This window comes from Electrophorus electricus, chromosome 26 (assembly GCF_013358815.1).
Source record: "Electrophorus electricus isolate fEleEle1 chromosome 26, fEleEle1.pri, whole genome shotgun sequence".
In the NCBI taxonomy this organism is placed as follows: Eukaryota; Metazoa; Chordata; class Actinopteri; order Gymnotiformes; family Gymnotidae; genus Electrophorus; species Electrophorus electricus.
In genome coordinates, this window is record NC_049560.1 from 1,327,491 (window position 1) to 1,354,254 (window position 26,764).

The 26,764-nt window shown below is 37.7% G+C and overlaps 3 protein-coding genes across 6 annotated transcripts; all 3 read right to left on the reverse strand.

Moving 5' to 3' along the window:
- Window positions 1–778: 778 nt before the first annotated feature.
- si:ch73-40i7.5 (amyloid-beta A4 precursor protein-binding family A member 3) lies at window positions 779–9,510 on the reverse strand. Of its 3 annotated transcripts, XM_027017390.2 has the most exons (15): window positions 9,193–9,510; window positions 8,554–8,742; window positions 8,250–8,428; window positions 7,874–7,945; window positions 7,541–7,722; window positions 4,007–5,064; window positions 3,845–3,881; window positions 3,598–3,743; window positions 3,185–3,271; window positions 2,885–3,061; window positions 2,540–2,713; window positions 2,171–2,383; window positions 1,792–1,911; window positions 1,560–1,700; window positions 779–1,381 (listed from the first exon to the last, which is right to left on the reverse strand). In XM_027017390.2, the coding sequence occupies exons 1-15, from the start codon at window positions 9,253–9,255 to the stop codon at window positions 1,310–1,312; spliced, it is 2,910 nt and encodes a 969-aa protein (XP_026873191.2). In that variant the 5' UTR covers window positions 9,256–9,510; the 3' UTR covers window positions 779–1,309. The 3 variants fall into 3 exon arrangements, with proteins under 3 accessions (XP_026873191.2, XP_026873193.2, XP_026873192.2); XM_027017392.2 differs by lacking the exons at window positions 7,541–7,722; window positions 7,874–7,945; window positions 8,250–8,428; window positions 8,554–8,742; window positions 9,193–9,510 and adding an exon at window positions 6,026–7,492; XM_027017391.2 differs by lacking the exons at window positions 7,541–7,722; window positions 7,874–7,945; window positions 8,250–8,428; window positions 8,554–8,742; window positions 9,193–9,510 and adding an exon at window positions 6,026–7,492 and having other exon boundaries at window positions 4,007–5,148.
- A 198-nt stretch (window positions 9,511–9,708) lies between these two features.
- Window positions 9,709–18,693, reverse strand: si:ch73-40i7.2 (FYN-binding protein 1). Of its 2 annotated transcripts, none has more exons than XM_027017348.2 (16): window positions 18,568–18,693; window positions 15,035–15,602; window positions 14,361–14,415; window positions 13,669–13,751; window positions 13,255–13,283; window positions 13,106–13,143; window positions 12,819–12,945; window positions 12,373–12,532; window positions 11,910–12,054; window positions 11,782–11,801; window positions 11,611–11,674; window positions 11,049–11,112; window positions 10,736–10,898; window positions 10,504–10,537; window positions 10,361–10,398; window positions 9,709–10,060 (listed from the first exon to the last, which is right to left on the reverse strand). In XM_027017348.2, the coding sequence occupies exons 1-16, from the start codon at window positions 18,568–18,570 to the stop codon at window positions 10,056–10,058; spliced, it is 1,596 nt and encodes a 531-aa protein (XP_026873149.1). In that variant the 5' UTR covers window positions 18,571–18,693; the 3' UTR covers window positions 9,709–10,055. The 2 variants fall into 2 exon arrangements, with proteins under 2 accessions (XP_026873149.1, XP_026873148.1); XM_027017347.2 differs by having other exon boundaries at window positions 12,373–12,538.
- Window positions 18,694–22,127: 3,434 nt separating this feature from the next.
- On the reverse strand, window positions 22,128–26,758 carry slc35e1 (solute carrier family 35 member E1). Its single transcript, XM_027017404.2, has 6 exons — window positions 26,424–26,758; window positions 25,428–25,498; window positions 25,111–25,248; window positions 24,301–24,426; window positions 22,878–23,123; window positions 22,128–22,695 (listed from the first exon to the last, which is right to left on the reverse strand). The coding sequence occupies exons 1-6, from the start codon at window positions 26,749–26,751 to the stop codon at window positions 22,480–22,482; spliced, it is 1,125 nt and encodes a 374-aa protein (XP_026873205.2). The 5' UTR covers window positions 26,752–26,758; the 3' UTR covers window positions 22,128–22,479.
- Between the last annotated feature and the right edge of the window lie 6 nt (window positions 26,759–26,764).

Genomic DNA, 26,764 nt, shown 5'->3' on the forward strand with positions numbered 1-26,764 from the left:
TTTCAGTGCGCAGATTGAGTGCGACTGAGGAAAAAATTACAGGATCAGTTCCTATTTTGCATCATTTTTTATGGCATCACTTGTTTTTATCCAAATGTCACTAGCAGATATTAATTATGATCAATAAAAGAACATATATTGATATTTTTAATGGGTTATCACATGGAAATGCCAGGAGTGGCAGTATTTATACTTTGTACCAATTTGCCCATCCCTAATGGACCTGCAGTTTTTGTTATTTTGGCTTTGTATTCTAGCTTTGTATATAAAATTTGTAAATAGTTCTGATCCCTATAAGTTTCAAAAATGTATTTACCACACTGTACAGCCCAAAGTCCTCCCTGCATATACTCTGATTGCAGATTTTCATTTTTAAATAAATCAACTAAGAAATATTCCACATTCCAGCAGTGGGAAATGCTACAAGATAACAGATTTTTAGGGAGGGATTAGTGTAAGGTTCCAGGTATGGCTGGATAAATATCAGTATATGGAGCTGTATCAGTACAGCTGAAAATTCCAGCATTAATACTGGATGATATGTGGTAGAAATACACATGCAGTGCACCGAGAAAGCTCCCTACGTTAGGCCCGGGAATCCCCTTAAAATATAGCAAGTACCATTTCAATACAAACCCCATGGATCTCCAAAATCATTGCATTAGACCCAGCTGTAATTTAAAAAAAACAAAAAGGATTTTTATCTTGCTTCGCTATCATCAGTTAGTGACTCATCCTACAGCTGAGATAAAATGACCGAACAAATCAAAGCACCAGGTTTGCAATACATCTGTTTAATAAACATCTAAATATAGCAGCTATTAAAATACACCTATTCTATTGCTAAAAGCAGACACCTTCACATAAGCTTACTCATTTTACAGGCACTGAGGCTCAAGTTCTGTGCAGCACACAAGCTGTAAAACACTGAATGATTCTCATATGTACGCAGTGCTGGTGAAATGGACTCATGCCTGTTTGCATGGTCAAGATGGAAGCTTTGTGCTATAATGAGCATGTTCACACACATTTCCCTACTCAGGATTCTTGAAGGCACAAATGTGCATGCCCTATGTAGCATCAAAGTTTTCCTAGTTCATTAATTAGCTGAAATTCTTGCAGTTTAACTGTATTCCTACTATAAGCATGCCTCAGAGTGTGAGGTGGAGTTCCACAATTTCAGCACCTATTTGCAAAATATAGAGGAAATGCAGAGTGACAATACTCAGTACTGGAATTCTGTGTCTGACTGGCTTTAAAATGGAGAAATGCATTCAATGATGAAGTCTTCTGTGGAGCTTCATCCATTTCAGAGGAAGACAGGCTGCTCTTGTCCAGTTAGAAGGCGATATGTTGATGTTGGCATTGTCTTCAAATGAATCTATTTTGAAAGTAAAAGAGCAAAAAATGTTTAGTTTTCCCCCTTACAGTTTGGATATGCTATGTCAGCATTATACTAAATAAATCCATTTATTTTTAATCAAAGTCCTGCAGCTGTCAAAATGCCAAGCTTGGGTGTAAAGAAAAAAAGATTTGGGTTTGTTGGAGCCAACTCTTACCTCTCCCACAGCACTGGAGAGGATGTGGATGATTTTGTCGTGAGGTGTGGCTACTACGCTCTGCCCATTGATCTCAATAATGCGATGGCCAACCCGAATGCCACCTCTTTCTGCTATACCTCCTCGCATCAAACTGCAAATCTAATGAGAATTTTGTGTTAAAAATGCATCACACATACATTCTGCTACAGTTAATAATATACTAATAATCTTAGCCAACTCTGTGACATACAATCCCATCCTCCACACTGAAGCCCAGCTGGTATTTCGGATCAGGTCGTCTTATGATGGCCATGGTGACTGGTGGGCAGTGGACTATGTTGAGCTTTACCTGGGACTGGTTTTTCAAGTCCTGTTAAGTAAAGCACACAATGTTATTGTAATGTCGCACTCATTATTATGGATGCAGGGATCACTCCTATCTGTTGTTTATAGTGCTGTGGGTTAATAAGTTCTTGAATACATTTTATATAATATTTCATTCTAAAATTAAAACTCCATTCCTCTTTATCCCTGATGAATATGAAAGTAATGGAAGCACAGCCCATTTGCTTTTACTGTATAAAGAAGAAGACAAACCAAGAACAGCTGGGATCAGAACTCCATCTTACCCTGATGATGCTATGGCAGGCAGATATAGACAGTCCCACAAGGCTGGTGCCATTTACGGACATGATTCGGTCCCCGATGCTCAGCTCTCCGGAGCGTTCGGCTGGGCCTCCGTGCAGCAGGTTGGCCACTACCACTGTAGGCAAGATGGAGCCCCAGCCAGATTCCACTACCGCCACACCCAGGATCTCCCCAACTGGTTTTGATATGCACACCTTAACAGCAAAATGAGGAATGAAGGAGACATTACTTAACAGGAAGAAAAAGAACACTGCTGTTACAGTTACATGTCCTATTTTATTATTTCATGATGAAACAGTACATGAGGAACAAGATCATATTTTATACACTTAAAGACAGTATGGTTTTACCTCTCTTATGTTTTCAGAACGTGAGAAGTGGACAAGATCTCCATTATAGAGTTCCTCTGAACTGAGGCAGTACTCCCCTGGCCGTAGGTCACTGCCCTTAATTCCATTTGCTTGCAAAAACTGCTGATATGCAACACCAAATGCCTGGCCAATAGCCTGAGCTATAACCTGCGCCTATAGCACACAGAAGCATAGATGGACAACAACCAAAACTCAGTAATGCTCTTTAGACACTGTCAAGGGATGTGTAGTTTATGAACACTGTTTCACTTATGGACACAGTGCCTATAGATATGGCTGCTCCATGGCAAAGATAAAATGTTCTTTAAGTTTTTTAGAACTCACATCCTCGGAGGAGAACAGATGGCAGATCATCCAACATGCTTTAGGTGGCGATGAAGAGCTGGCTTCCGCCTCTGCAGCTTGCTGACCTGTTGGCTTCCTGCGTGCCATTAAGACCACGACACTCCCAATATCAGCTATGTAGGAGATCATCTGCAGGGGATGGTCCATCATGGCCTCCTAAAAACAGAAGAGAAACTGTCAAACCGATGGATGGAGACAAACAATAATTGAGCATCACAATTGTCCGGTATGATTTTTCCAATGGAGCTCTATCTTGCTTGGCCAACAGCTGTCACAAACCTGTGTGTCAGCAGTCAGGACTTTAATTCTTTTTGTGGAGATGAAAAGGTCCACTTCAGTCATTGGCTGAGACTCTCCTTCTGGTGCCTATTTTAGAAACAGAGACACACAATTACAATTCACTGCACTTATTAAAGCTGGCAACCTCAATTGAGCCAAAATCTCATTTGCAGTGGTGTCCTGTTCTGTGATAAAAGGCACCCTAAAAGCAAACAGAATCCAAATGTTTTAAAGTAGAGATAGCAGGATCCATATGAACTCCTTTAACATAATCACTGACAAACAGAGTATTTGCCTAGAAAAAAAACTCCTTGTTCTTTCAAAACTGACACCCAATAGTAAGAGGGAAGAAAACCACAGACAGGTTTGAAACCTTAAATCCCTTTAACTGAACACCATATTATTTACTTTACCTTAATACGATCTACAGCTTCTTGTGCCTGAGCCATGCGAGCACTGGTGGAGGGGTTCCGATCAGATCGCAGCTGTGTGGAACCCAGGTATTTGGCTCCAAATATGACCCCATCCAGCAGATCCTCAGGATCACAAGGACCAGGCACTAACACCAACAAATACAGAAGGGTTATTACCTGCGCTCTGTAGTGAATTAGACCTCATTTAACAATTGAGCTACAAAACCTTTACATTAAATTTTACTACCATCCTTATAGGAAGGCTGAGACTCCGGTTCAATGTCCTGTTAGATAAATAGTAAAAGGTAAGGAAAAAAAAGAATGAGAAAAAAAGAAAACAGTTCACAAAATGAATAGCTGAATTATAGTTGAGTAATACTTGTATGAGGGCAAATGAACATTCACCTACCACATCAGCATTGTGTGAGGCCAACTCATCTGAAGCCAGACCTTTGGACTGCTGCCACTGTTCTAAGACCTCGTGCTCTGAGTAGCCTGACATCACAAACTCATCCTGCAAGTGCCTGTGCCAGATATCCTGGTCATATGAAATAGCGACCATTTCATCAGTCTCTGCACTGGGTGATATACATATTGTCTGGGGCTCAATGAGCTTTGCCATGTGCCAATTATGGCTGCTGGTAGCCTGGTCCATAAATGTGGTGGGAGGTTCCTTGGGCTCTGGCTCCTCCAGCAGTTCTAGAAGATCTTTTTGATGACTCTCAGTGAAAAGAAGGCCAGAGACTGTGTTTGCCTCAGGGCAGGTCTGGTGAGAACAGGCTTCAAGCACAATGGATGGAGAAAGGTGGCTGTCACACACAGAGTTGGGGGTGGATGATGGCTGTTGTGGTTCTTGAAGTGGATCTTCGGGAGCAGGTGTTGGGTGGAAGAGATGAAGCTGAGTAAGCAACATCTGGATGTGAGAATGGTCCACATCAGGTTGACCAACTTCATCTTTTGGCTTCTCCTCATTTTTCTTCTCTAGACTTTTCTCCAGTTTTTTGGCTATGCTGGACTCATTCATTCCCATCTCCTGACTTGTGAGATCTTCAACCTCTGTTGGTGTGGAACTTGTGTTCTGACCGTCATAATTACTTAGTTCGTCGATCGGTGCCTCCAGAGAGTCAGTTGGGAAAGATCCAGGTTCATCAATGTCTTTAAGCGAACATGCTTCACTGGAAGAATCGGACCTCCAGTCCAATGGAGGGGGCTCTATTAGACTGAAAGAGTCCAGATCCTCCAACTGAGGGCTTTTACACTTACCCTCTAACTGCCACTGTGCGGCATCAGAAGGAACACCCCTCGTCTCCATCACAACACTTGAGGCACTGCTTATTCTGGTTGCTTCTGTTAAAGCTGTTTTGTGAGGAACAGTTTTTGAGCTTTTCAGAACCTCATCTTCAAATGATGCTACCTCATCACTACTGATGGTGTGTGTTTGTTCTTCCATGCCAGGCTGATGTGTGACTGAGAAGAAAATCAAAAACAAATGTCTTCTCCTTGAATCCGTTTAATGTTACAATCCATACATTTTCCTTAAGTTGATGTTTCCTTGACCCATGATAAACAAACAAAATAAAATGACCAACTTGCAAACAAACATTTAGCCAAAACAACACTTGCTTACAATATTAGTAGATATGTGACTGTCTCACTTAATCTATAAAAATGAGAAGGTTGAAGGTGATGATGGCCCCTTTAGCCAAATCTACTGCCTGAGATTTCTCTACAACAACTGTAACATCCATTAAGAATATATCAAAAGTCCTAGTATTTTGTCTTGGGGTTAGAATGCTTATTTGGTCTCTGCACATCTGAAACAAATAATCTTCCAGAGTAAATGCATACAATTCTCATATATAAAATGGCAAGTAATGCATTTATAATGAACTTTTAGTAAAAGGGAATTAAATGATTCAGTATTCAACTGCAAACGAGTAAATGTACTTTACTGTAGTTTCTATAGATTACGTGAAACCCAACAGCAAATATCAATATATAGGATATATAGAATCGATATTTGGAACTTCCGTAGGACCGTGATATATGCTCAATCCTTTACTGGTGCTCTGGTTTATCTTCGATATCTAGGTTAGCTAACACTGCTGTGTAATATAAAGGCCAACGGGCAGTCCATCATGCCCAGTCTACACACTAAGGTAAGGTACTTAAGGCAAAACAGTTAATGTTTTGTGGAAAAGCCACAAGAGAATATAAACATTACGAGCTGATTCATATAAAAGTAGGAACCTAAATGAACAATCTGGATGTAGCGTCATTTTTTTTGTTGTTGCCTAACTGCAGTAAAGCACTGTAGTGCTACACAGCTGACAGGCTGACAATAATATCAGTGACACGTTGATCTCCATCAAGACTTGAACTCAGTTACAATGAAGCGATTAATAACGAAATCAAAGAAACCTCTAACCTGTTTACGAAGTGAGCTGGAACTTTCAGCCATTCAAAAAAAAGTTGACGTGGTTCATATTAAAAATGAGTGTAACCGTCCGCCTATCATCTGTTCGACAGAAAAAAGTTGGAAACACTCCAGGGCGACAACGGAGTTTCAACTTGGTACAGTAGATTATCGTAAAAAGACAATAATCTTGGCGTTGTTTTGCTTCGTTTCTAAAGAAGCTTGATTGCGCATGTCCGTAAATCGAAGACGTGACTAATCGATTGCACAATCATTCGGTATAGATTATGGGACACCTCTTTTCTGCAGTTTAAAAACAATGAAATTTTATTCAAATGAGCAGACCACAAGCTGCTATTTCTGTGGGACATAAGGCTAGTCTATACCATGAGTCCATACACATGTATATACAATATCTGCTATAAGAACTCATTAATAAAGTACGTTGTTTTATAATTAATATAATTTAATAATCGACATACGTTATAAAAGTTGATATCCAAATTACAGTATCGAATATATAACAAAACTGGGTTAAAATAACTACCAATATGATTCATTGCTGCACACCATCATTAAATTAGCCATTTAATACACAACCATCCAGTGTGCATTACCTGCCCTACTTTCACAGTGGTACAAATAACTGAGTAGTGCTGAGTCTTGTAAAAACAAAAAGGTAACAGTGAATGACCTTATGACATAATAGCCTACCATTAAAATAAAATTATATTTTAGTCAAGAATCGAGGATTTGTCAAACCTCTTTAGTGCAAATTAATTGTATGATATCCAAGTATATCTTTAGGTCATATATTGCCTGCATTTAAAGCCTCGATTAATACATTTAAGAGTTCAGAACAGACGCATCACCACTGTTCAGAAAACTCTGTGCCAGTTCAGGGCTGTTTTTTGGAATTCTGTAGCCACAATCACATTAGACTGGGAAGAGATCAAAATCTCCATGAAATCCTCGAGCTAACAGGTTTTGGAAGGTGCCTGTGATAGACTTGAGGTAAAAAATAAAATAAAATAATATGGACAATTTCTACGCTTATGATTACAATCATTTAAGGTTCACAGTTTTGTAGTTTCAATAAATTTGTATCTAATCCATAGACGGGTGAGTTTTTCATAACCTTGTAATGTTCAGTTGAGTCAGACACTTAATTTATGTAAGAAAAGCATGCACAATATGAGAAATCCAACACTTGTGAGGTGACCACAGAATATTGCAACTTCTTCACTGCATTTCAGTATTGAGCTTGACATTGCCCAGGGGTTCAGAGACCTTTTGGTGTGAAAAAATTAAAGTACTATATTACTACTTAAACTATTACTTTTTTTACTATGAAGAATTGTAAAATAATAAATTTTACAAATGCCACAATTTAAAACCCATTGTGAAATTGATTGGTGCTATACAGTGAGTAACCTATTTGCAAAACAGAGGCAGCTTCTTTAGGTACTGATTATTCATCATCTCAGAGACTGGCACTTTGGTCACCGGAACATAAATGCGCCATACCGATCAGAGAGGACGTGGTCCCCATTAGTCCCACCAGCCAATGGGGAAACCGGCCAGCCCATAGAAAGCCAGACGGCATCCAATGAATAGCGTTGCTCAGATCTGCTAGACTACTAAGAACACTAAGAACCTCCCCCTGAATTCGTCTCTGAATCTCAGCAGGGATGATAACTCCATCTTCTCTAAAAAACAAAGAACCCAAAACAAGACAGTCAAATCATTTAAGTAGAAGCCTCTGTTGTAATAATGATGCACCATGTAATTCATTCAGTAAAAGCTTAATTCAGTAAAAAATTAGATGTGACAATACAAAAGCTCAACACCAAAACCCACCTGCCAGTACCTTGAGCTGCCCGCCTGTGGTTTTGTGCCTTTCTCCTTAATGTCAGGATTATTCTGAGTGATCTGAAACCAGTTCAGAGTACTGTTAAACGAACAGTTTGGGGGAAACAGTATACAAATCAAATGTTCAAAATTTTCCCCTCGCATCACATATAGTCTGTCATTCACAACATGTAAATTGTTAGCTGCAGAAATCTCACAGCTCCAGGACAAAACCAAAGCAAAATTTAGACTCCAAATATTTTTCAACATGTGAGGTAAGGGGGGGGAAAGTGTGCAAATCTGAATAGTCATCTCACTATTCCTTTACTGTCTAACAAATTACAATCATGAGCAATCACTTAAGCTATTTTCTAGACTAGTTTACCTGAGAGTACCCAACAGCAGTGACAGAGCCCAGAGAACAGTACTCAGTGTCCACCACTTGTCTGACTTGACTTTAATAAGTTCTGCATCAGCTGCCCAGGCAACGTGCTCACAGGGATAATACAGATGGTCGGCAACGTTACTCAGAACAGATATCCAGCGTATTACTTTGTCCTCCTCCTGAATAAAATGCAACTGTAAGTTGTGAAAGATACTACAAAAACAATCACAGGAAATAAACTACTGTGGGCCACAAAACCAGACAGCAACACAACCAGCCGAGTGAACAAGCATTTGTACTTTACCATAGCCCCAAGGCCGTAGCTCCATGAGCAGGAAACCATGGAAAGATCGTCAAACAGCCGCAGTACCGTTCTACAATGACTGAGCTGAGCCGACAAGAGCAGGAGACTTTTGCCAAGTTGAGATGAGTTGGCAGTCTTTTGGGATATGACTCCGCCAACCAGCTGGGATCCATAGCAAAGTGTCCTTATCTGACAGCATTACCAGAAACAGAGGTTAAATCATTAAATCATAGTTAAACAACACTCAGAAGTCCTGTCTGTTGGATTTAAATTGAGAACAATGTGTTTAATAAGGTATACTGTAAAAGTCTTCAAAACACCTAAACTGCATATCGTGTTTACATAGTGCCTAGTCTGTATTACCGCCTTCTTTATTTTAGAAATGGCATGTTTTTGAAGATGTTATATCTCATTAAACTTCAGTATTTATTGGGAGCTCCAAAGCTACAAAGGCACTAGTCAAGTTGATCATTCAAAACGTTTTGCATCTGTTTTCATAGACATTTTTCTGCATCATATATAATTTTAATCAGATCTGATTTTTCTATCATATGCTACGGTACTTTTGCAGGTTGTGATAATTGTATGCTGATTCATGAAAGTGGTTAACAAAAGTGATCAGTCGTGGCCAACACTCACCACTTTATCTCTTCCTCTGTAGGACTCAAGCAAATTCACCACTGACTCAAAGGAATTCTGCATGGTTAACTCAGGTTAGTAACCCAGCTATCGCCAGTTAGCTATGCTAGCTAGCTAGCTATAAGGTGCTTATTGTCATACGTGAATAACGTCACATATGAAATCAACACTGAGGAAAGCATCATTTAAAGCATAGTTTAGAAATGTTATTTAAACATCCTAAAATTATTATATTTTGCATATAATTACCCGATTTTGACAAAACTGTAGTCAAAGCAAGCTACTATCTTGTGCAGCGAAATAGGCGATTACTTTGGACTTTGGACAGGAAATGACATTCTTCTAGACAAAAATAATCGATCACATATTCTTATATCACGTTCAAAAAGGTTCAAAAGGTATTTTTATATTTGCATTGTTTGTTAAAAACGGAATTAAAATGTTTAGCTAAGATTTTGTTTAAAAATCTACACTAACACAAGCGGAAGCAAATAAATAAGGCATATAAATTATTGCTGGGATTACTATACATTTATTGTAAACATGTCCTTTTTTTTTTAAATGTCCACTGCTTTTTTTGAGATTATTTTAGGCAGATAAAAGTTAGTAATATTCAAGTGCTGTTAATAATAAAAATGAGAAAGAAATATGTCATACATTACTAAAAATATGCATTTATTTCTTCAATGTACAAAACTTTATTAACTCAGTTATTCTCTGCCCCATATGTTCTTTGGCTTTTCTGTTCTCAGGTATGAACAGTGTCTTTGAAACAGCGTATCTCAGTCTTGACTGCTTCCTCTTTCACATCCCCTTTGTCCACCACAGTTCTGCTCTTGGCCATCAAGACCTCAGTGGTCCACTTAGGCTGGCATCATTATCATAGATATTTAAGGAACATAATAGGAACATAATAAGGCAATGAACAATAACAAGTCTATACTATCACCATTAATTAAAAATAGTTATGCCACATAAATTTAAGACACAGGGAATAGTTGGCACTGTTTTGCTAGGCATAATCTTTAAAAGCCCTGTTACGTTCATGCGAACTCAACAAAAACATCATAAAAATGATTAAGCATGGTTGCTTTTGAAAGATACTTCCATGGTAAGATCTGACAGGAAGTGTTAGAAAGATGGCACTTCTAAATTTGAACTTATATACCTTTCATATTGTCAATATCGTCATATACTTCATTCTCCCTGAAATGAAAGAAAATGCATTTAACAATAATAGCTACTATTATTAGAAATAATACGCAGTTGAAATAATAATAATAATAATAATGATTATAGAATGATATATACGGCTGTAGAAGGTAACATCTGGGTACATATCCATCTGAAAGCAAATACAAAAATATATAATCAGGCTAAATTATTTGTAGTATTCAGTGCATTCAAGTGCTTACTCAGTTAAATGCTTTTCTCATTTTATAAATGACCAAATCCTTCTTAAGATTTTCATGAATTTTGCAGCGGTACCAAACCCTACTATGTTGTTATAGTGGTTTCCACAAGAGGGCGCATGACAACGTACATTTGCCCTGTTCGTTGCGACAGAGCACTTTCTTCTCGTTAGTCTGCTCAATGACTTCCAGAATCTCTCCCTGCACGACAGACAGGTCCTTTCCACCACTCTTCTTAATGTTAGCATTTGGGTCGACCATCATGCAATAATGAACCTTGATGGGCCCTTCAAACTGTCAACAGAAAAAAACACAAGACGCCTATTTAAGGGCTTTCCTCTCTTATGCTCACAGAGTCAAACCTTATCCAGTTTACAGGGAGCTAGCCGACCCTATAAGTGCGGGTGCCACTGTACTGGTGCAGTAGAATTGAAAGGAATTTACCTTGAACCTTTTCCTAAACTCCTTCTCCTCCTTTTCAAGTTTCTTGCTCATTTTGGGATCATGGCTAGGAAAGGATCAATAAGGCACAAACAAAATGATCATGCAAGATGGTTTTTCTCTATTTTTATTTTTAAAATTTCTCTCAGTATTCTATACTGTTAATGCTACTATTATGGCAACAGAGAAATTACATAGAGGGTAACATCAACGCATGAAACAAGGCTTCTTTTTATGAGCCATGACCATAAAGTTAACCATTAATAGGTAAAGAAGAGAGATGGCATCCAGGTATCATTTAACCAGGACCATTCCTCTGACTTGGTTCATAAGTAGTCCTATTAATTACAGAAGATTTTCTTTACTGGGTTATGTGAACATGAGAGTTAAAGGTAAAATAATTGACACTCTGTTCCACATGCTGCTTACATGCTATGCAGGTCTTAAATTATTGTTTATAGATGTTAAATGGCAAAATGAATATTGGAACAGTCAGTTAAATAAATAGTTAAAAAAGATTATAAGAATTATAAACAAAGATATGCGGTTTCATCTTTGGTGGTACCATATCTCAGGTGGGGGAAGCGGGAATTCATCTGGTATGATGTGGTCTACATCATCGTACACCTCTGAGATAGGATGAGAAGGAGACAAAATGAAACATTTAATCTATGTTCTGATTAAGTGAAGATACAACCTAAAAATATAGTTTGCCACATTGTCACAAACTACTTACCATTGGTCAGATTGAAACTGCTACAAAAAGAAAAAAAGACAATACAACACTCAGGACATAAATCTGTGTTTTAACAACTCTATTTTCTGTGAGGACCAAAAAACAGAATCATAGCATGTGCAAATGACCTGTTCAGCGCGTCTGAACTGATATCATCATAGACATCTTCGTTTTGGACAGGAGGAGGGTAGGAAGAAGGCATAGTTTCAACACGCAGCTTGCGTTTGACTGCCTCGTAGTCCACATCAACACACGCATTACTTATGTAACCATCTTCAAAAAAAAGAAAAGGAAATGCACTTGTTACATTAGCTTTCTGTCAGATTTTCCATTTTCAAAGAAAGGTACAATGAGATTTAAATAAGTAGTGAATAATATTTATGTAATAACTACCACATATAATGTTATGGGCATATAATGTAAATTTAAACTGCACTACCGCACCATCTGAACTAATACTTTCATAGAATAAACAAAATGTTCTTGTTATATCAGTTAATATTTAGTCATGTCTAGCAGTTGTTATCAGGGACTGGACACGTTCTGAGGGTCTAAACGAAATGTAAGAAGTGAAACAGAGGCTAAGCTCACATTCCCTATTCATGTTTCTCGCCAGCCATTTGCCCTCGGGGGTGTCTTTAATGCGGATGATCTCCACAATCTCGCCTTGCCTCACACGGAGGTCATTCTTCCCTCCGTGCCAGTCGGTCCGCAGCCGTGCAGTGTGCAGCACCTCCACCTCTCCTGACAGCTGTAGCTTTTAAAGAAACGAGTCACTAAAAGCTGAGCCCAGGTCACTGTGAATGATCACTTCGCGTGTTAACATAGATTGGGGCTCAAAGGAAATAGGAATGCATGAAAAAACAATCACGTTTACGTGATATTACACTGTGTACCTTTCAAAGCATGACAGAATGGATACATTTTAGTGATACACATCGCATAGATGAAATCTGTTAAAAGTGTGTACTTTGACAGGACAAAGTGGTTTATAATCACTGTGTTACAACTGCTAATGTGATTCATGAAAAACTCACTTTAAATTTTTTTCGGTACTCATTCTCCCTTTTCAGCTTTTCTTTTTGCTCTTTTTTGTTCAGTTCTTGCTCTCTCTTGAGCTCCTTCTGTTTTTTCTTCTCTGAGACAGGCATCATCACCTCCTGACTGTAATACAGCAAAGAAGATCACATGAACTGAAATCATCTGAGAGCTCCACTGTAAACTGTTGCCAACAAAGTAACATCATATACAGAAATCATATACATAAACGTGGGTAAATAGTATGAATTTAAATATTACTTATAAACACATAATACTGGCTTACTCTTCAATATGCTCATAAATGTCACCTTGATCACTCTCCTAAACAATCAAACAAAAAGTCAATTCAATAGTGTGCACATTTGACAATCACAAAGGAGTTCAGAAAGTTCTTGAGCAAGAAATAATGATGATCAGTGTGATCACACTCACTTGAGATGAGAAACTTCCTGTCCATGATTCTGAATAGCAAGTGCGCATGTAATTAAAGCAACCAGTAAGGTTAAAGCCGTAAGATACAAAATTATTTTTGTAAAGATGGATATCTAAGTTACTGTTAAATGCAGGAGGAAAACATCCCTGCCATTCTACTGCAGGATGTTAGGTAACTTTCTACACCCGCAGCATCCATCTAGTTACGGTTTTTGCATGGCGCGCGGAGGCGATTCAGCACGCAGGCAATACAACTCTGAGTAAAAATGCGTTCATCCACTGAAAGGTTAGAATGCTATCATTTATGCAAAGGTAAACAACAGAATTTTGCAAATACCACAAATAGAAAATTCTTGGAATACAATGAAAACAGTCACCTAAGCCACTGATTGTGTGGGAGATTATATTGTTTACCTCTGGAGGATAGTTTTGGGGGAGGGGGTGGAGGAGGGGGCAAGTCAATATCATCGTATGTGTCCTGATCAGGTTCCACATTTCTAAAAAAAAAAAAAAATTAAACCAAGGAAGGAAGAAAGAAAGAAAGATGTCTCATGGTATTTTTGGAAGCACTGTTGATCACAGAGTTTATCTACGAGACTTAATTCAACAGTGGAGATTTTGCAGTTGACAGAGCATCCATTATTCTATGCTGTTGTCTTTGATGTGCATCAGTCTCGGGAAGTTCCAGAATTTGCAGTGCAGTTACCAAATATGCACCCACACAGTCTGGGGGCGAAGAAAAAGCCGATATTTCTTGCCTATTGTTCCATACAAGTCAAGTCAAGTTTATTTGTCATTTGCATAAACATACAGGACATTAGAGAATTGAAACGCTTGTTGTTAGGCACAGGTATCTCCTATGCAGCAGCACTGGCAATGATACCCATAACTAATGACAAGATACTAAAAATACAGAATACACCACATCAATTAGACAAAAATAAACAATATGACTTCAGAAGGGTCCTAAGGAGGATATTAAAGCAGTGTGTATGGCACTGAGCGTAGCATCAGTGTTATGTTGACGTGCATGATAACGTTTCAGATATTCCATTCAGAGAATCAATAAAAGACATCAAGAAGTATGTATTAACTTGCAAACTTACAGCTTTGAAAAGGATTGTGACAGCCTGCTAGGTTTATTTGGTGGCCATACCGGTCCTGTTAAACACATGCACACACAGACACACACACACGCCCATATGTAACATGTTTTGCTAAATAACTCGTTTGTTGTGGACTCCCAAAATGTATGCAAATTCATTTCAAGAAGTGCACAGTAAATTTCTCAGAAATAAACTAACCCCTACTGAGCACACAGGGCCCACTTTCCAGACAGAGAGTTCAAATATACTTTGTAGCTGTTTGTTTAACACAAACCAGATTTAATTTGGACAGTAATATTTTGACAGTAAGTCAGTATGGATGTTTCATCTCCTCTTTTTTTGGGTTTTCTGCCATTTATTTTTTAGGAAAAGTGTTTATACTGGTAGGGGTTTAAATTTTAAACAATGTACGAGAATAGTCCATAAAAAAAGAGGTTTAAATTTGCAATGTTCCAAAAATGTCACTCTTTAGCATTTTAAAGCAACTATTTACTTCCTTGGCTTATCTATCAAAATGTTAAGCCCTCTACCCATGGACAGTATGTCATGTTTTTCTGTTTGCTCCATATGGACTAAACATACAAAAATGTGAATAAGGTGATTAGCTGGTCATGTGTCCATGCCTGAATTTACTGGTGCAAACTGTGTTACAATAGCAAGACAGATATACTTACCATCATGTGTTTTTTTCTCTGGGCACCCTTGAGGCAGAGGTGCCAGAGCCTTTTTTCGCAAATGATCCAGGCGAACAGATGGAGGTCGCTTGGGCTTCAGGGGTCTTGGCCCAGGGGGTGGAAGAGGTTTTCTCAGGGGTGGGACCTCTGACATGCTCCTCTGGCTTGGCAGTATAGGCCTGTTAGACACTTTTGGCTTCCACTCAGCATGTTGTTTCAGCATCTGGTTCTTGAGAAAATCCCCAGTTAGTTTCACTTTCCCCATGTTCTCAGGATTTGTAAAGGGTGCTTTTGGTTCTTCTTTGGATCCAGCATAATGTGAGGGTGGGGGTTTGGGAAATACTCCTTGTGGAGGCTGACTCATCCTCTTGGGTTCAGTACGTGAGTTCACTGGAAGGGATGACCTTGGAACTATGGGTGAAACCTTGTTACGGACCACTCCATTGATTGATGATTCTGACATAGGACCACTCGCCTGAGGCCTTGAGGGTGCACAGCTTTCAGATGTACCCCTCTCTGCCTGGGCATGAAACCTGGCCCTGAGGGCCTTGACGTCCACATTCTCCCCCTGTTAAGAGACACAAAATTCAGTGGAAACAAATACATTGGGTACACAATCGTTCTCCTCTGAACAGGTGTGAAGTTTTTAGCTCATAATGCAATACAACTCTGCTCTGTTTCCATTACTCAAAGTGTGTTTGATGGCAGGAATTTTTAAATATTGACACTGAGCCTTTGTGGTCAGATACAGAACGAATCTACTGACCTGTAAGTGGAGAGAACCTAGTGGCAAGCTGCGAGAGATCTCTTTACACTCGCGATTGCCTCTGACATTCATCATTAAGGCATTATATTTAGTCTCAGCAGCAAATGTATTTGTCTGGTCTGCATTACCATATTTATGAGAGATATTTGGGACATGACTCTAAGCTGGCACAGTTAGGCAACTGGGTTGGTTACTCTCCTTTTGAATACTAAACCATATGAACTTTGTGAGGACCACAAAATCATACCAGGTGTGTGTAGGGGGATGTACTGGGAGGATAAAAAATAAAAACCATGAATAAAATTAGGTTATTTGTATAACCATTCCCACAGAACAACTGTATATAATCATCAAGTAATAGTTTTATTTAGTGGCCTTAAGCCTAATTCCAATGTGTGACCAGTGAACTTTTATTGTGTTTAGTGTGTACTACTACAGGTGCAAAAACCAAATACAAATACAGTAGTTCAAATGCAATGCTGAATGAAATTTAAATGTATTTATTTATTTTAGTCTGAAGAGATTTGAAACATTAACTATGAGGAGAGGAACTGATCCCCTTACAATTACAGTTACAGTTTCACAGTTAGAGCTATGAAAGCAAGTACCAGCACAATGATACACAAAGAATCATTATAATAGTCTAACCTCAAGGATGTTTTTTGTTAGGGAATGAGATATGAGGAAAGTGTAGTGTTCAAGAATTGATAGCTGTCAACAAAAATGGCTTTAAAAAAATTCAGATTGTGGCTTTCATAGTTGGATGAATAACCCCATGACACCAAATATCCATTTACAGCCTAAATGGTGCAGACTCCTAATGATTATAAATATGAATGTATGGCTAGAAGATATTAGCGGCTAGAGGATATTATCAGATGGAAAATCTCATATCCCATATTCTCAAAGCATGGAATAGAAAGTTTAAAAAATGGTAGTGGCAAGCTGTTAAGTGAAAACAATACAACATTCATCGGCACAATGGTAGCCACAGGTACAAAATGTACAGGCAATTTCAATATCAATATCTGCTTTGACACACAATAGGAGGTTAATTGTTTAAAGACACAAACTCATGAAAGAAGCGCACCTTCCCCGGCGGAACATTTGCTGTCGTGACGCTCATACTGTAGATCACAGGGCCGAGCAGTCTGTGATCTCGTACTAAAACCTGGCAATACCTTCTCCAGTGTGACAAACTGTTATTGTATCACCAAATTACAAAGTTTCAAGCTTAGTGTGGATATTTTAATACAACATTGTAAGTGGTGGGGCAATATTCCTATACTCTATAAGATATTTTGTGATGTACAGTTTTATATATTGGAGTGACACATAAATTAGTGTTTGAAAGCTACTCTAAACAGACCCATAACACAATTAAAATAAATTGTAATTTGATCTAGCAATGCAAGTTAATATGTATAAGAACATTAACACAACAATTTAGACACAACATTTTAGACACAATAACATGATTTAAACAAAAATTTTCCGTAACAATTTTGCTTTACACAATAACATGATTTAAACAAAGCCTTTATGCAATATTTAAATGTTTGGTTTTTTTTTTATTTACAACCAATTGCACCATATCTTATTTAACGTTTATACATTTTATTACAATATATGTTATAGTATATTTAAGGTGCTTAATTATAATACATTGTTTTGGTGTATTATTTATTACCCATACATATATGAAAGATATTCAGAAACAAAAAAAATGTGTGTGAAAATTAGTTTGTGGACTTCTAAACCTGTTTTGGCAGTAACAGTTTGCCAGCATTTTCTCTTGTCTTAAGAGAGGTTAACCAGGTCAAAAAGTGTTGAGAACTGCATGCCAGCAACTGCTTTTCCCCCCTGAAGCACAACACACAACACACAGGGTCTCTTTCAAATGATCTTCTGTAATGAATGACAGCTCTACCAAATGTTCGACTTTGAAACGGGAAATTTTAGCAGAAATCTGAATGGCGTTTATATGGTTTGCAAGCTCTGGCATACACATGGTGTTAAAGAGGCTAATGGTAGAACAATAGCGAGGCACAGGAAATAACTTCAACCACACACCTTTATATCTACAATAAAGCACGCATCACTCAGCAGGGGTTGCTATAGCCCAATCAGATAGCCCAATCAGAAGCATGCTTTGCTACACAGACTCTTTGAAAAAAAGAGGAGCGAGAAAAAGACATAAAGGAAACTGCAAGGTGCACTAAATGCCTCAAATGAGATCGTGCTGTACAAGTGCACTTTTTGTTAAATAAGAAAAAAGTAGACACCCAGGTGGCTTATTATGGAGAAACTTCATCTTATCAAGCAGAAATTAATGTGCATTTTATTAAAAAAAAAAAAATAAAAAAAAAAATATATATATATATATATATATATATATATATATATATATATATATATATATATACACGTTTTATATATACGTTTATATATACGCTACGTATATATATACGTTTTGTTTTAGTAAAGAGCAATATAAAACACTTTATATATATATATATATATATATATATATATATGTTTTATATTGCTCTTTACTAAAACAAAACGTGATCTGAAAACAAACCCCATAAATTCTTGGCGAAAAACAGCTACTTTATCATTCTGAGCAGCCGAACTGTATCCTTATTTTGGACACTAAAAAGTTGTGTCGACAGCGCACATTTTCTAAATACTAAGAATAATTTAAAACGACATTGCCCCAATTATCAGATACATTTTGCAACATAAATGATAGGTTTTGGCTTACCATTGATATCAGAGTAGACTTTTATTTTCATTAAAGTTCCATAACATCTCTTGAACTGACATAGAATCAGCGTGAGTACTTCAGAATACGGCACTGTTTCCAGAAGAATGAGTTAGGTCACGCAGGAGACCGAATCAAACTGCTGCGCTTAGCAGGAAGTAGCAAGAAAAAACTACAGAGGAAAAAGGTCAACATACGCAGCGCACAAGTTCTATGCGTACAAGCATCTGCGGTGAAACGAGCTTTATAGGCTCTCATAGTCAAAAACAAAACAAAAATAAGAAAAGAAATGAATTAACAAAAGCATGCGTCTCTTTTAAAAACATAACTCTTATATTGTTCTAGTTACTCTAATGGAAAACAGATTTAAAGGAGTTTTAAACATTTTTCAATGATGGGTTTTCTGTAATTGCGCACCTATACAAACGATGACAAGCTGCCTCGATTTCTCAACCTTACCTATATCTAATGAAGAAAATTTTATCAGGTTGTTAAAAAGACCTGTTTTTTTAATAACAGATGCCCTATTTGTGAAGAGTGCGAGAGGACAGTACAGGCCTACCTACAGCTTTCTTTCATTTTTTAAAACCGAATAAAAGGGTCACATTGCTTTTTTTTTCTAAAATGAAATCGTCTATAAACCATCTTTACCTTTAGCTGTGGTCCTGTGACACCTGTAAAAGAACAGATAGACGTATCTGCGTAGTCCAATGTTAAGGGCTATGTCCAGGTACAAGAATATTACCGGTGTTTGTCTCCCTCTGTCCTCCCGATAATGTATTGCATGACTTTCTTGAATATTTGCAGATCGCAAAATCTTGGGTATTATTCCTAATTTTATAACAGGCTGTATGCTGTTTAAGACTTTTTTTTTTTTACTAACCAGTTTATTTTATTTTAAAATAAAAATGTATAACCCTTGGACATAGAAGACTAAACCTTTTAAAACATTCATATTTAAATGCCAAAAGTTTAATAAAATGGTTTATTGGTGTAGAGATCAGATCCTTTCCTGAAAATACTTCTATGTGAAACAAGTTATATGTTGCTGACACTGTCATACACACCATTTTAAGAACCTTCAAGAATGTACACTGAAAAGCTAAATGTACCAGACACGTATTACTCTGCAGTCACAGCTGTTTATGAAGTCAGATAAGCCTGAAAGGTATGTGTTATTAGATAATTCATTTCTAAGGTAATTTCTTAGGTAATTCATTTCTCTGGCTAAGGGTGAGAGTTTTTGATGCTCATCTGATGATAGCATTTGTGCTCGACCGTATCCAAAGCCAATCAACCATATCAAATATGTTTCGCAAGGTGCAACTCAGGAAGCAATCCTAGACGTCAGTGTGCCTACAGACCCTTTACCTGTTTTGATCAGGTTCCACTGATGCTTGAGAAAGTGTTAGCTAGGTATACTATTAAACAAGGCTAGCCATACAGTGTTATCCACCGACAAGAAGATTAATTCCCGAGCAGTTTTTTGCTGAAGATTTCATGTGGTTTTGCAGATTATTTCAAAGTCCAGAATATATGAACAGGCTATGTGGCCAGCCATGACACAAATACTAAGCTGCTAATATAATTTTTTTACTTGTTTTTTTAGTTTCTATATTAGACTAGAACTTAATTGAAAAACATTAATGCATGTAATAAATATACCACGTATTTTCTTATACATGTAAACAAATACCCAGTGTACTTCACAGTACTCCACAAAAATATTTAAACATTGTTAAACAAAATAACATAAATTAACCATATGGTTGACTACAGGCTACACTACACAGCAGATTCAAAAGCTGGTGGAAAACAGGCACAAGGACTGGAATAATGCCAAAAAAGAAATCATTACAAATAAATTAAAACCACATAGAAAGGCTATTTCATGTCTTCAAATTGTGTTCAGTACCTTTCTAGTACCATGTCATAAAACAGTTTGTCAACTCTCTAGTTCCTAAGTTATGATCAGAGGGAAGCAGAGGTATTTTTACTTGCACCTTTTGCAAAGAGCTTCACATAATGTGATTTTCAAGTCACGTGAGCCAACCCACTTTCCTTACTAGAAACACATTTCTACAGGATGTCAACATCTCTCTCCTATTTTATGAAGCATAGTACACTAATCACACTTCACCCAGTGGACCTAATGAGTGAGCCTTTAATTCATACATTTACACTGATGTAAAGTTTTGAAAGAACAATAAAATCGCACAGCTAACAATATTTTTGAGATTCAATCATCAGTTGGAAAGACCTTTAAAAAGTCTAAAATCTCACAGTTTCCCTAATTGTTTAAATAGACTAAAAAAATTACAAAAATGTATTTTTATGAAAATTACACTGACCAGTTGTTTTACCTTCAAGATGCAGAAATAAAATGACCATACTCTTTATTAAATTCTGTCTAACTTCCCTGCAGTCAGACAAAAGTTTTAACAGAGGAACATTGTACCCAAAACAAAAAATAACCATCTAAACGAATATAAAAACAAACATTTCCAAAACATGGAACAGAAATCGGAGAGACAGTACAAGCCAAAAGTCAAGTCACTTTGGGGGTAGCCAAGCTAAATTACATATGTGAATTAAATCACAAAAACAATGCCAAATGATTATGCTAGTCCCTGGATTGCACTTTTAATCACAAGGCCATGACTAGATAGCCAACTTTCTGAGGCAAACTATTTAAACAGTATACAATGTCTGAATGCTTGTTTTTTAAAAAGGTAGGTGCAACCTATATATAGACTTCAAGGCATCTGCTCTATACTGTTTTCAGTGTATCATAGCCAGAAGCATTTAACAAATTTGTTCCTTAGAAGATCTTAAGACACCCGTTATGCACATGGAGGTTTCATGTTTCCTACAGATAACAATATCAGCCTCAAAGAAACATATTAACATGGAGAAAAATGAAGCTTAATGCCGAGAATTAGTTTAATACTCATGACCCACCAATCAATAATCTGAACCACGCTCCCCAAAAGTATAGTTGCTGAAGGAGGGCGCACCTCCCATCAGGCACTGAGGCTATAACGCTCAGATACCATTCAATATCACTTTGAAAAGCATCACTTGTCACTTTTGGCTCACCACATCACACACAGTTGCAGGCCCAGAAACACAAGACCCCTTTCAATCAAACGAACCAAAAAAGGTTTGGTTTTTTTACAATCCTGAAAGACCCATAACATCCTGTCAATTAAAGCCCAGACAATTATGACATGCAAATAAAATTGCTACATGATTATACAGATGCACATGAATGACAGTACTAACTCTCAAACACTGATTACCAGAAAGTACCAACTAACCCACAACAAAAGAGCATGGTAATCCTTCAGGAGATATTACACAATCAAAATGTATTCTCCCATGACAAGTTTGACATGCCTTGCTCAGAACTACAAAAATAAATATGAGATAATTACAAACTAGAGGCAATGCTCCAAGTTCAGGAAACCTTTTATGAACATTAAATGATCAACGTATGTAGCCCCACTGTGTGATAGTTACTGAAGTATTCCAACTTCTGAGGTCCCCCCCCCCCCCCCCCCCCCCCCCCAAGGGTTCTGAAAGCCACAATCGCATCTTCAATTTACATAGTTTTATGACAGAATACATTAGAATTAAAACCTTGAGTTCTTGCGCAAAACAAAAATCTTGATTTTAACTAAGCAACTGTAATAATTGTAATAAGAGTTTCCACGATGATTTAAAAAAACAAAAATAACCCCAAAACAAAACAACCACAAACAGGTGAAATAAATATGAGGACGTGGCACAGAAAAACTGTGACGAGCATGTGAAAGGAAATGTTTTCCTCCCTGGTCTCAGAACTTCAGTCCCCCCACAAAAGACAGTCTCCTTTTACAGTTAAACGGGTTCATCCAACCGTATCGTGGCTCAGACGACATATTGTCCAGAGCCGTGGCTTGTCGTATAGGCTTGGCGGCTGTACTGAAAATGGTCGCCAAGAGCATTGCTGCGGCCATACTGGAAGTCCGAGTCTTGTTTGTAGGACAACGAGCCATTGGACTCAGGCTTCTCGAAGGAAATGCTGTCCTGTGAGGCCACAGGCAGCAGCGTCCTCTTGGACTCCCGATTGGCATCATATTTTGCCTGGTGGAGAGTAGAAAGAAAAATAGCCACATAACCCAACACAGGACAAAGCCACTTAAAACTCTGTCTGCCATAGTAGTGGATGTGAACTCATTCATGAGAACCACAGTCAAACCACTGCAGATGATCAGCAAAAGGCATGAAACGTATCCGCGGCCATGTGCAACATGTGGAGTTCTTACCTTGTTGTACAGGAAGACCCCCAAGATAGCGGTCATCATCCCCAATATGTTAGACAGGGTGACTGGGTTTCTCAGCATCAGTAATGATATACTGATAACCATTATCCTCTTGGTAGCATTAGCAACTGCGTAACTGAGGGGGCTGACCAAGTTTAACACACTGAAGGCAATCATGTTTTGCGCAAAGTTGCAGAAGCCACTGATGAGGAGGAGCACCAATGTTCCGGTCCAATTGGAAACCTCTGTCTATGCAAAAGAAGCCAAAAAATATTTTTAAAAACAAATAAAAACAAAAACACAAAAACAGAAATCCACAAGCTGATTTTATTTCTACCATTTCTTCCCTTTTCAGGAAACAAGGATTTAAGTGTTACCAGAGGCCAGGTTTTCCAAATTTTTAATTGGGATTAAATTTGTCTGGATAATCAAATCCCCCTTTTTCCTACCTAGGATCAAATTGAGCTCAGTTATTTTATCCCAATTTTAAAAAATGTATTGGATAATGCCAATTCAGTTATCTCCAGATTAGTATTTTGATACATTTGTATTAGAAGTCAACTGCCACCTGCTGGACAGATAATAGTTTCTTTTCAATTAAAAAAAATTATAATGAACCACTTCAAAAGAAAAGTTTCCATCCTCACAAGTTCATCATAAGCAGTTACATGGTGTCAGGATTCACAGTTGTTCTTACAAGCCTTCTGCTTTAAATTCTTCCAAGGAAATTTAACATGCTCTATTGTCTTTAACTGGCAATGCCAGTGACCTCACAGATTGAAGTACAAACATCCTGCTTCCTTTATGAAGTAACTGGCCTTGGGTACTTAAGGTGGAGTAAAATGACATCGTACATCGATTGATAAATATAACTTCACACTAGCCTACATCAAACATGGTTTACACTGTTTATTACTCCAAGTTGGCTTTTATGTAATTTCTGCATGACATCTGCTGTTCATCCATCCCAAGTGCACCTTGCTATGTAGCATTAACATAATCCATTTTGGTATTAAATTGAGCTAAATTTTAGTTCTGAGTTTTGAAAAACCCAAATATGGCATTAAGTCCTGATTCAAGGTTGGATTGCATTACAAAATACAAATTCAAACAATCATGGTCAGAAAGGTTGAGCTATGTTTTTAAAAACCATTCTCTCATTTGATCTGATCCAATTATGTTAATTCTGACCAATTTCTTTTGTAAAACTTGTTCCTGGTGTAACTGGGCAGTACCCCCAAAACTAAAATGTACTTGTAAGATACTTCTGGTATTTGTTTTCCTTCTCTTAATGCCTTTCCCTGATCTGTCCTAGTCTACATCCCTGACTCAATGGCTTGACAGTTTCACCTCTTTATAGTTGAGCAGAAGTTTTAATCATTTTCTTTTCCTGTACAGAAATAATTCAAAGGATTTATTTACTTACCAAGTCTCCATCCACCAGAAATGCAGACAGGTCAACTAAAATCCATGTGGGCAGCATGAATAATACTGCATTGAAGCCAAGGATGTTGAGAAGATGGAGGTGATGGATCCTTGTGTCACGCAAGACCTTGGACATACACAGAGCACAATGATCCCACAGCCTCAGTGAATCAAAGTATGAACATCAGCAGCAACTTTAGCACCTAGAAACACCAATCGAACGTTTTCAATTGTTCCACAAAGTATTCCCTTCTTATGCAGGCTATGAATTTTCAGTGTAGACGGATTAACAATGACATTCAAAAACAAAACTTTGAGAACTATATTCAGTGTGGCTGGGTTGTGCAAAAACAAACAAAAGAATGGAACTGCATAAGGCAATTAGGTTATTTATTTAAAAAGTTGTCACTGAGTAGTTTTACATAATTGCCTGAAGAGCACATTCTTAGTGGAACTTATAGAATTAAAGTTAACCCACTGCACCCCTTATGTTAACAGAAAGTTATCCTGACATTAAGCATTTGATGTCAATATTAACTGCATTAGAGATAATTTAAAAAAGGAGTTTTCCCTTTATTTCAAGAATCATCTCAGTAAAGAGTGTTCACTTGATTTCCTTGTCCGTATACTTTTTAAAAATCAACCATTATGTATTATGAATGCACCATGCTACATGTCTTTTGGCATACATGTGGGTTTTGTTTAATCACATGTGCAGACCAGCTCCCTAAATTGTAATGAAGATTTACATTGAGGTTCGGTGATCTACTACATAAATATTAGCCACCTGCAGAGGCACCTATACACTTACCTTTTTGGAGAATATGTTTTGTAAAGAGAAGCAAAGCGTAGCTGCCAGGGCACTAACCAATCCTGACAGGTCAAAAGACAGTTCAGTGACTGTGGCTAATAAGACACCACCTATGATGGGTATAAGAGACACATAGACCTAAAAGGACAAAAACAGAGCACAAATTCATACATACAATAAAAGCATTACAACACTATAATGAATTTGTATAATACAGTGCTCTAAGTACTATTTATGTAGTGTACTGCAGCAGAAGGTAATTTACAAAATACAAAAATTAGCACTGAAAATGCTAAGCATTCGCTTTAAACGCTTACCTTCGTGGTTTGCTTCTCCTTCATAATTAATCTTGATAACAACACAACCCATATTGGCATGGTGGCCTTCACTGTGAAAAGATCAATGATTCAACCCATTTCCCTAATATAGATAGTCAGGTTAAATCTGTCAATGCACACAGTACTAGTACAGGACAACGAAATGCAGTGGTGCATAACTGGTTAACATGTTACATGTAACAGTTAAAAGTAGCTCTCAGCAGACAGCCAACTACAAGCACTTATATTGAACGTGTTCATATTCACTTAGCAGTTTGCTTATACACAAAACCTTTAGTAAACTACGTGGAACATGCAGACTAGTGCTTCTTTCCTTTCTTCCTGAAGATATGGCTATATCCAATAACATATGGCCAATTTCATAAACTATACTAAAACCATTATTTGAATAAATGAATAATTTCTGAGCAGTAAAGCACGTTTAGCTCAATAGGTCTGTTGCGAAATTATAGATTAGTTTCACAACAACAAAAAATCATAAATGATGAAAATATGCTTTCGTATGCCAGCCCATGTTTAGATAGTACAATAAGGCCGCAACTTTCTGGCTGCGGAGGAACTTAACCTATGTAGTTAGCTAGCGATGATAGCTATTTTCTTTAAATATAGCTCCTTTGCTAATTAGGCTCACTATTGCTAGCCAGCTACGTAGTAAGGGATAGCTCCAACAGTGTTGGTCACGATTAAACTTGACAGCTGGCTACGCATTGGTTCACACTGGAAAAACAAAACTGAGCTTGCCTAAGAGAACTAGCTATCTAGCGTATGTAATGTAATTTTGCTGGTGAAGTTGATGTAAACTGAACTATCAAACGTCAAATGGGCAACTTAACGTTGCTCTAAATTGGCAGCTAGCTAGCACCAGCTTTCAAACGACGCCAGGCTAGCCACATGCTAACTAGCGAGCGAATTTATACTGACTGACGACAAATATCGAAGTTCCTAAATACCAGAAAAAGTATATTTGAAACTTACCAGTGTGTGCGTATGAAACAGGTACCTTCCATATGCTGAAATGGGCCGACACAGAAGCAAAGTATTTTCCAAAAGCTAGGGGAAGAATGTACCATCGGTAGTATCTGCCAGATACTTCAGTTTTAGGAACACCCCATGCACGCAACAACGGTGGAAGAAAGATGACAATTGACAGAATATGGAAGAGAGAGACGGTGACAGGATATGGAAATCCATTCAGAATTATTTTGTTAATGATGTTCCCCCCAGAACTGACAGTATACCAGCATAAACACAGAAGCCCAATCCGTACTGCCTCCTTCACAGGCGGACGCTCTACCGCAGCCATCTTCCAAGTCTGG

Excerpts from the sequence above, each read along its gene's own strand:
- si:ch73-40i7.5 (XM_027017390.2), bottom strand. The coding sequence starts at position 9,255 with ATGCAGAATTCCTTTGAGTCAGTGGTGAATTTGCTTGAGTCCTACAGA. Across the intron at positions 7,946-8,249 it reads CTGCTGTTGGGTACTCTCAG|ATCACTCAGAATAATCCTGA; the intron begins GTAAACTAGTCT and ends AACTGGTTTCAG. Across the intron at positions 3,272-3,597 it reads AAGCTGTAGATCGTATTAAG|GCACCAGAAGGAGAGTCTCA; the intron begins GTAAAGTAAATA and ends TTTCTAAAATAG.
- si:ch73-40i7.2 (XM_027017347.2), bottom strand. Across the intron at positions 13,284-13,668 it reads CCCAAAACTATCCTCCAGAG|AATCATGGACAGGAAGTTTC; the intron begins GTAAACAATATA and ends CTTGCTATTCAG. Across the intron at positions 10,399-10,503 it reads AGATGTTACCTTCTACAGCC|GGAGAATGAAGTATATGACG; the intron begins GTATATATCATT and ends CTTTCATTTCAG.
- slc35e1 (XM_027017404.2), bottom strand. The coding sequence starts at position 26,751 with ATGGCTGCGGTAGAGCGTCCGCCTGTGAAGGAGGCAGTACGGATTGGG. Across the intron at positions 24,427-25,110 it reads AAAACATATTCTCCAAAAAG|GTCTTGCGTGACACAAGGAT; the intron begins GTAAGTGTATAG and ends TGTATGTCCAAG. Across the intron at positions 22,696-22,877 it reads GGGTCTTCCTGTACAACAAG|GCAAAATATGATGCCAATCG; the intron begins GTAAGAACTCCA and ends ACTCTCCACCAG.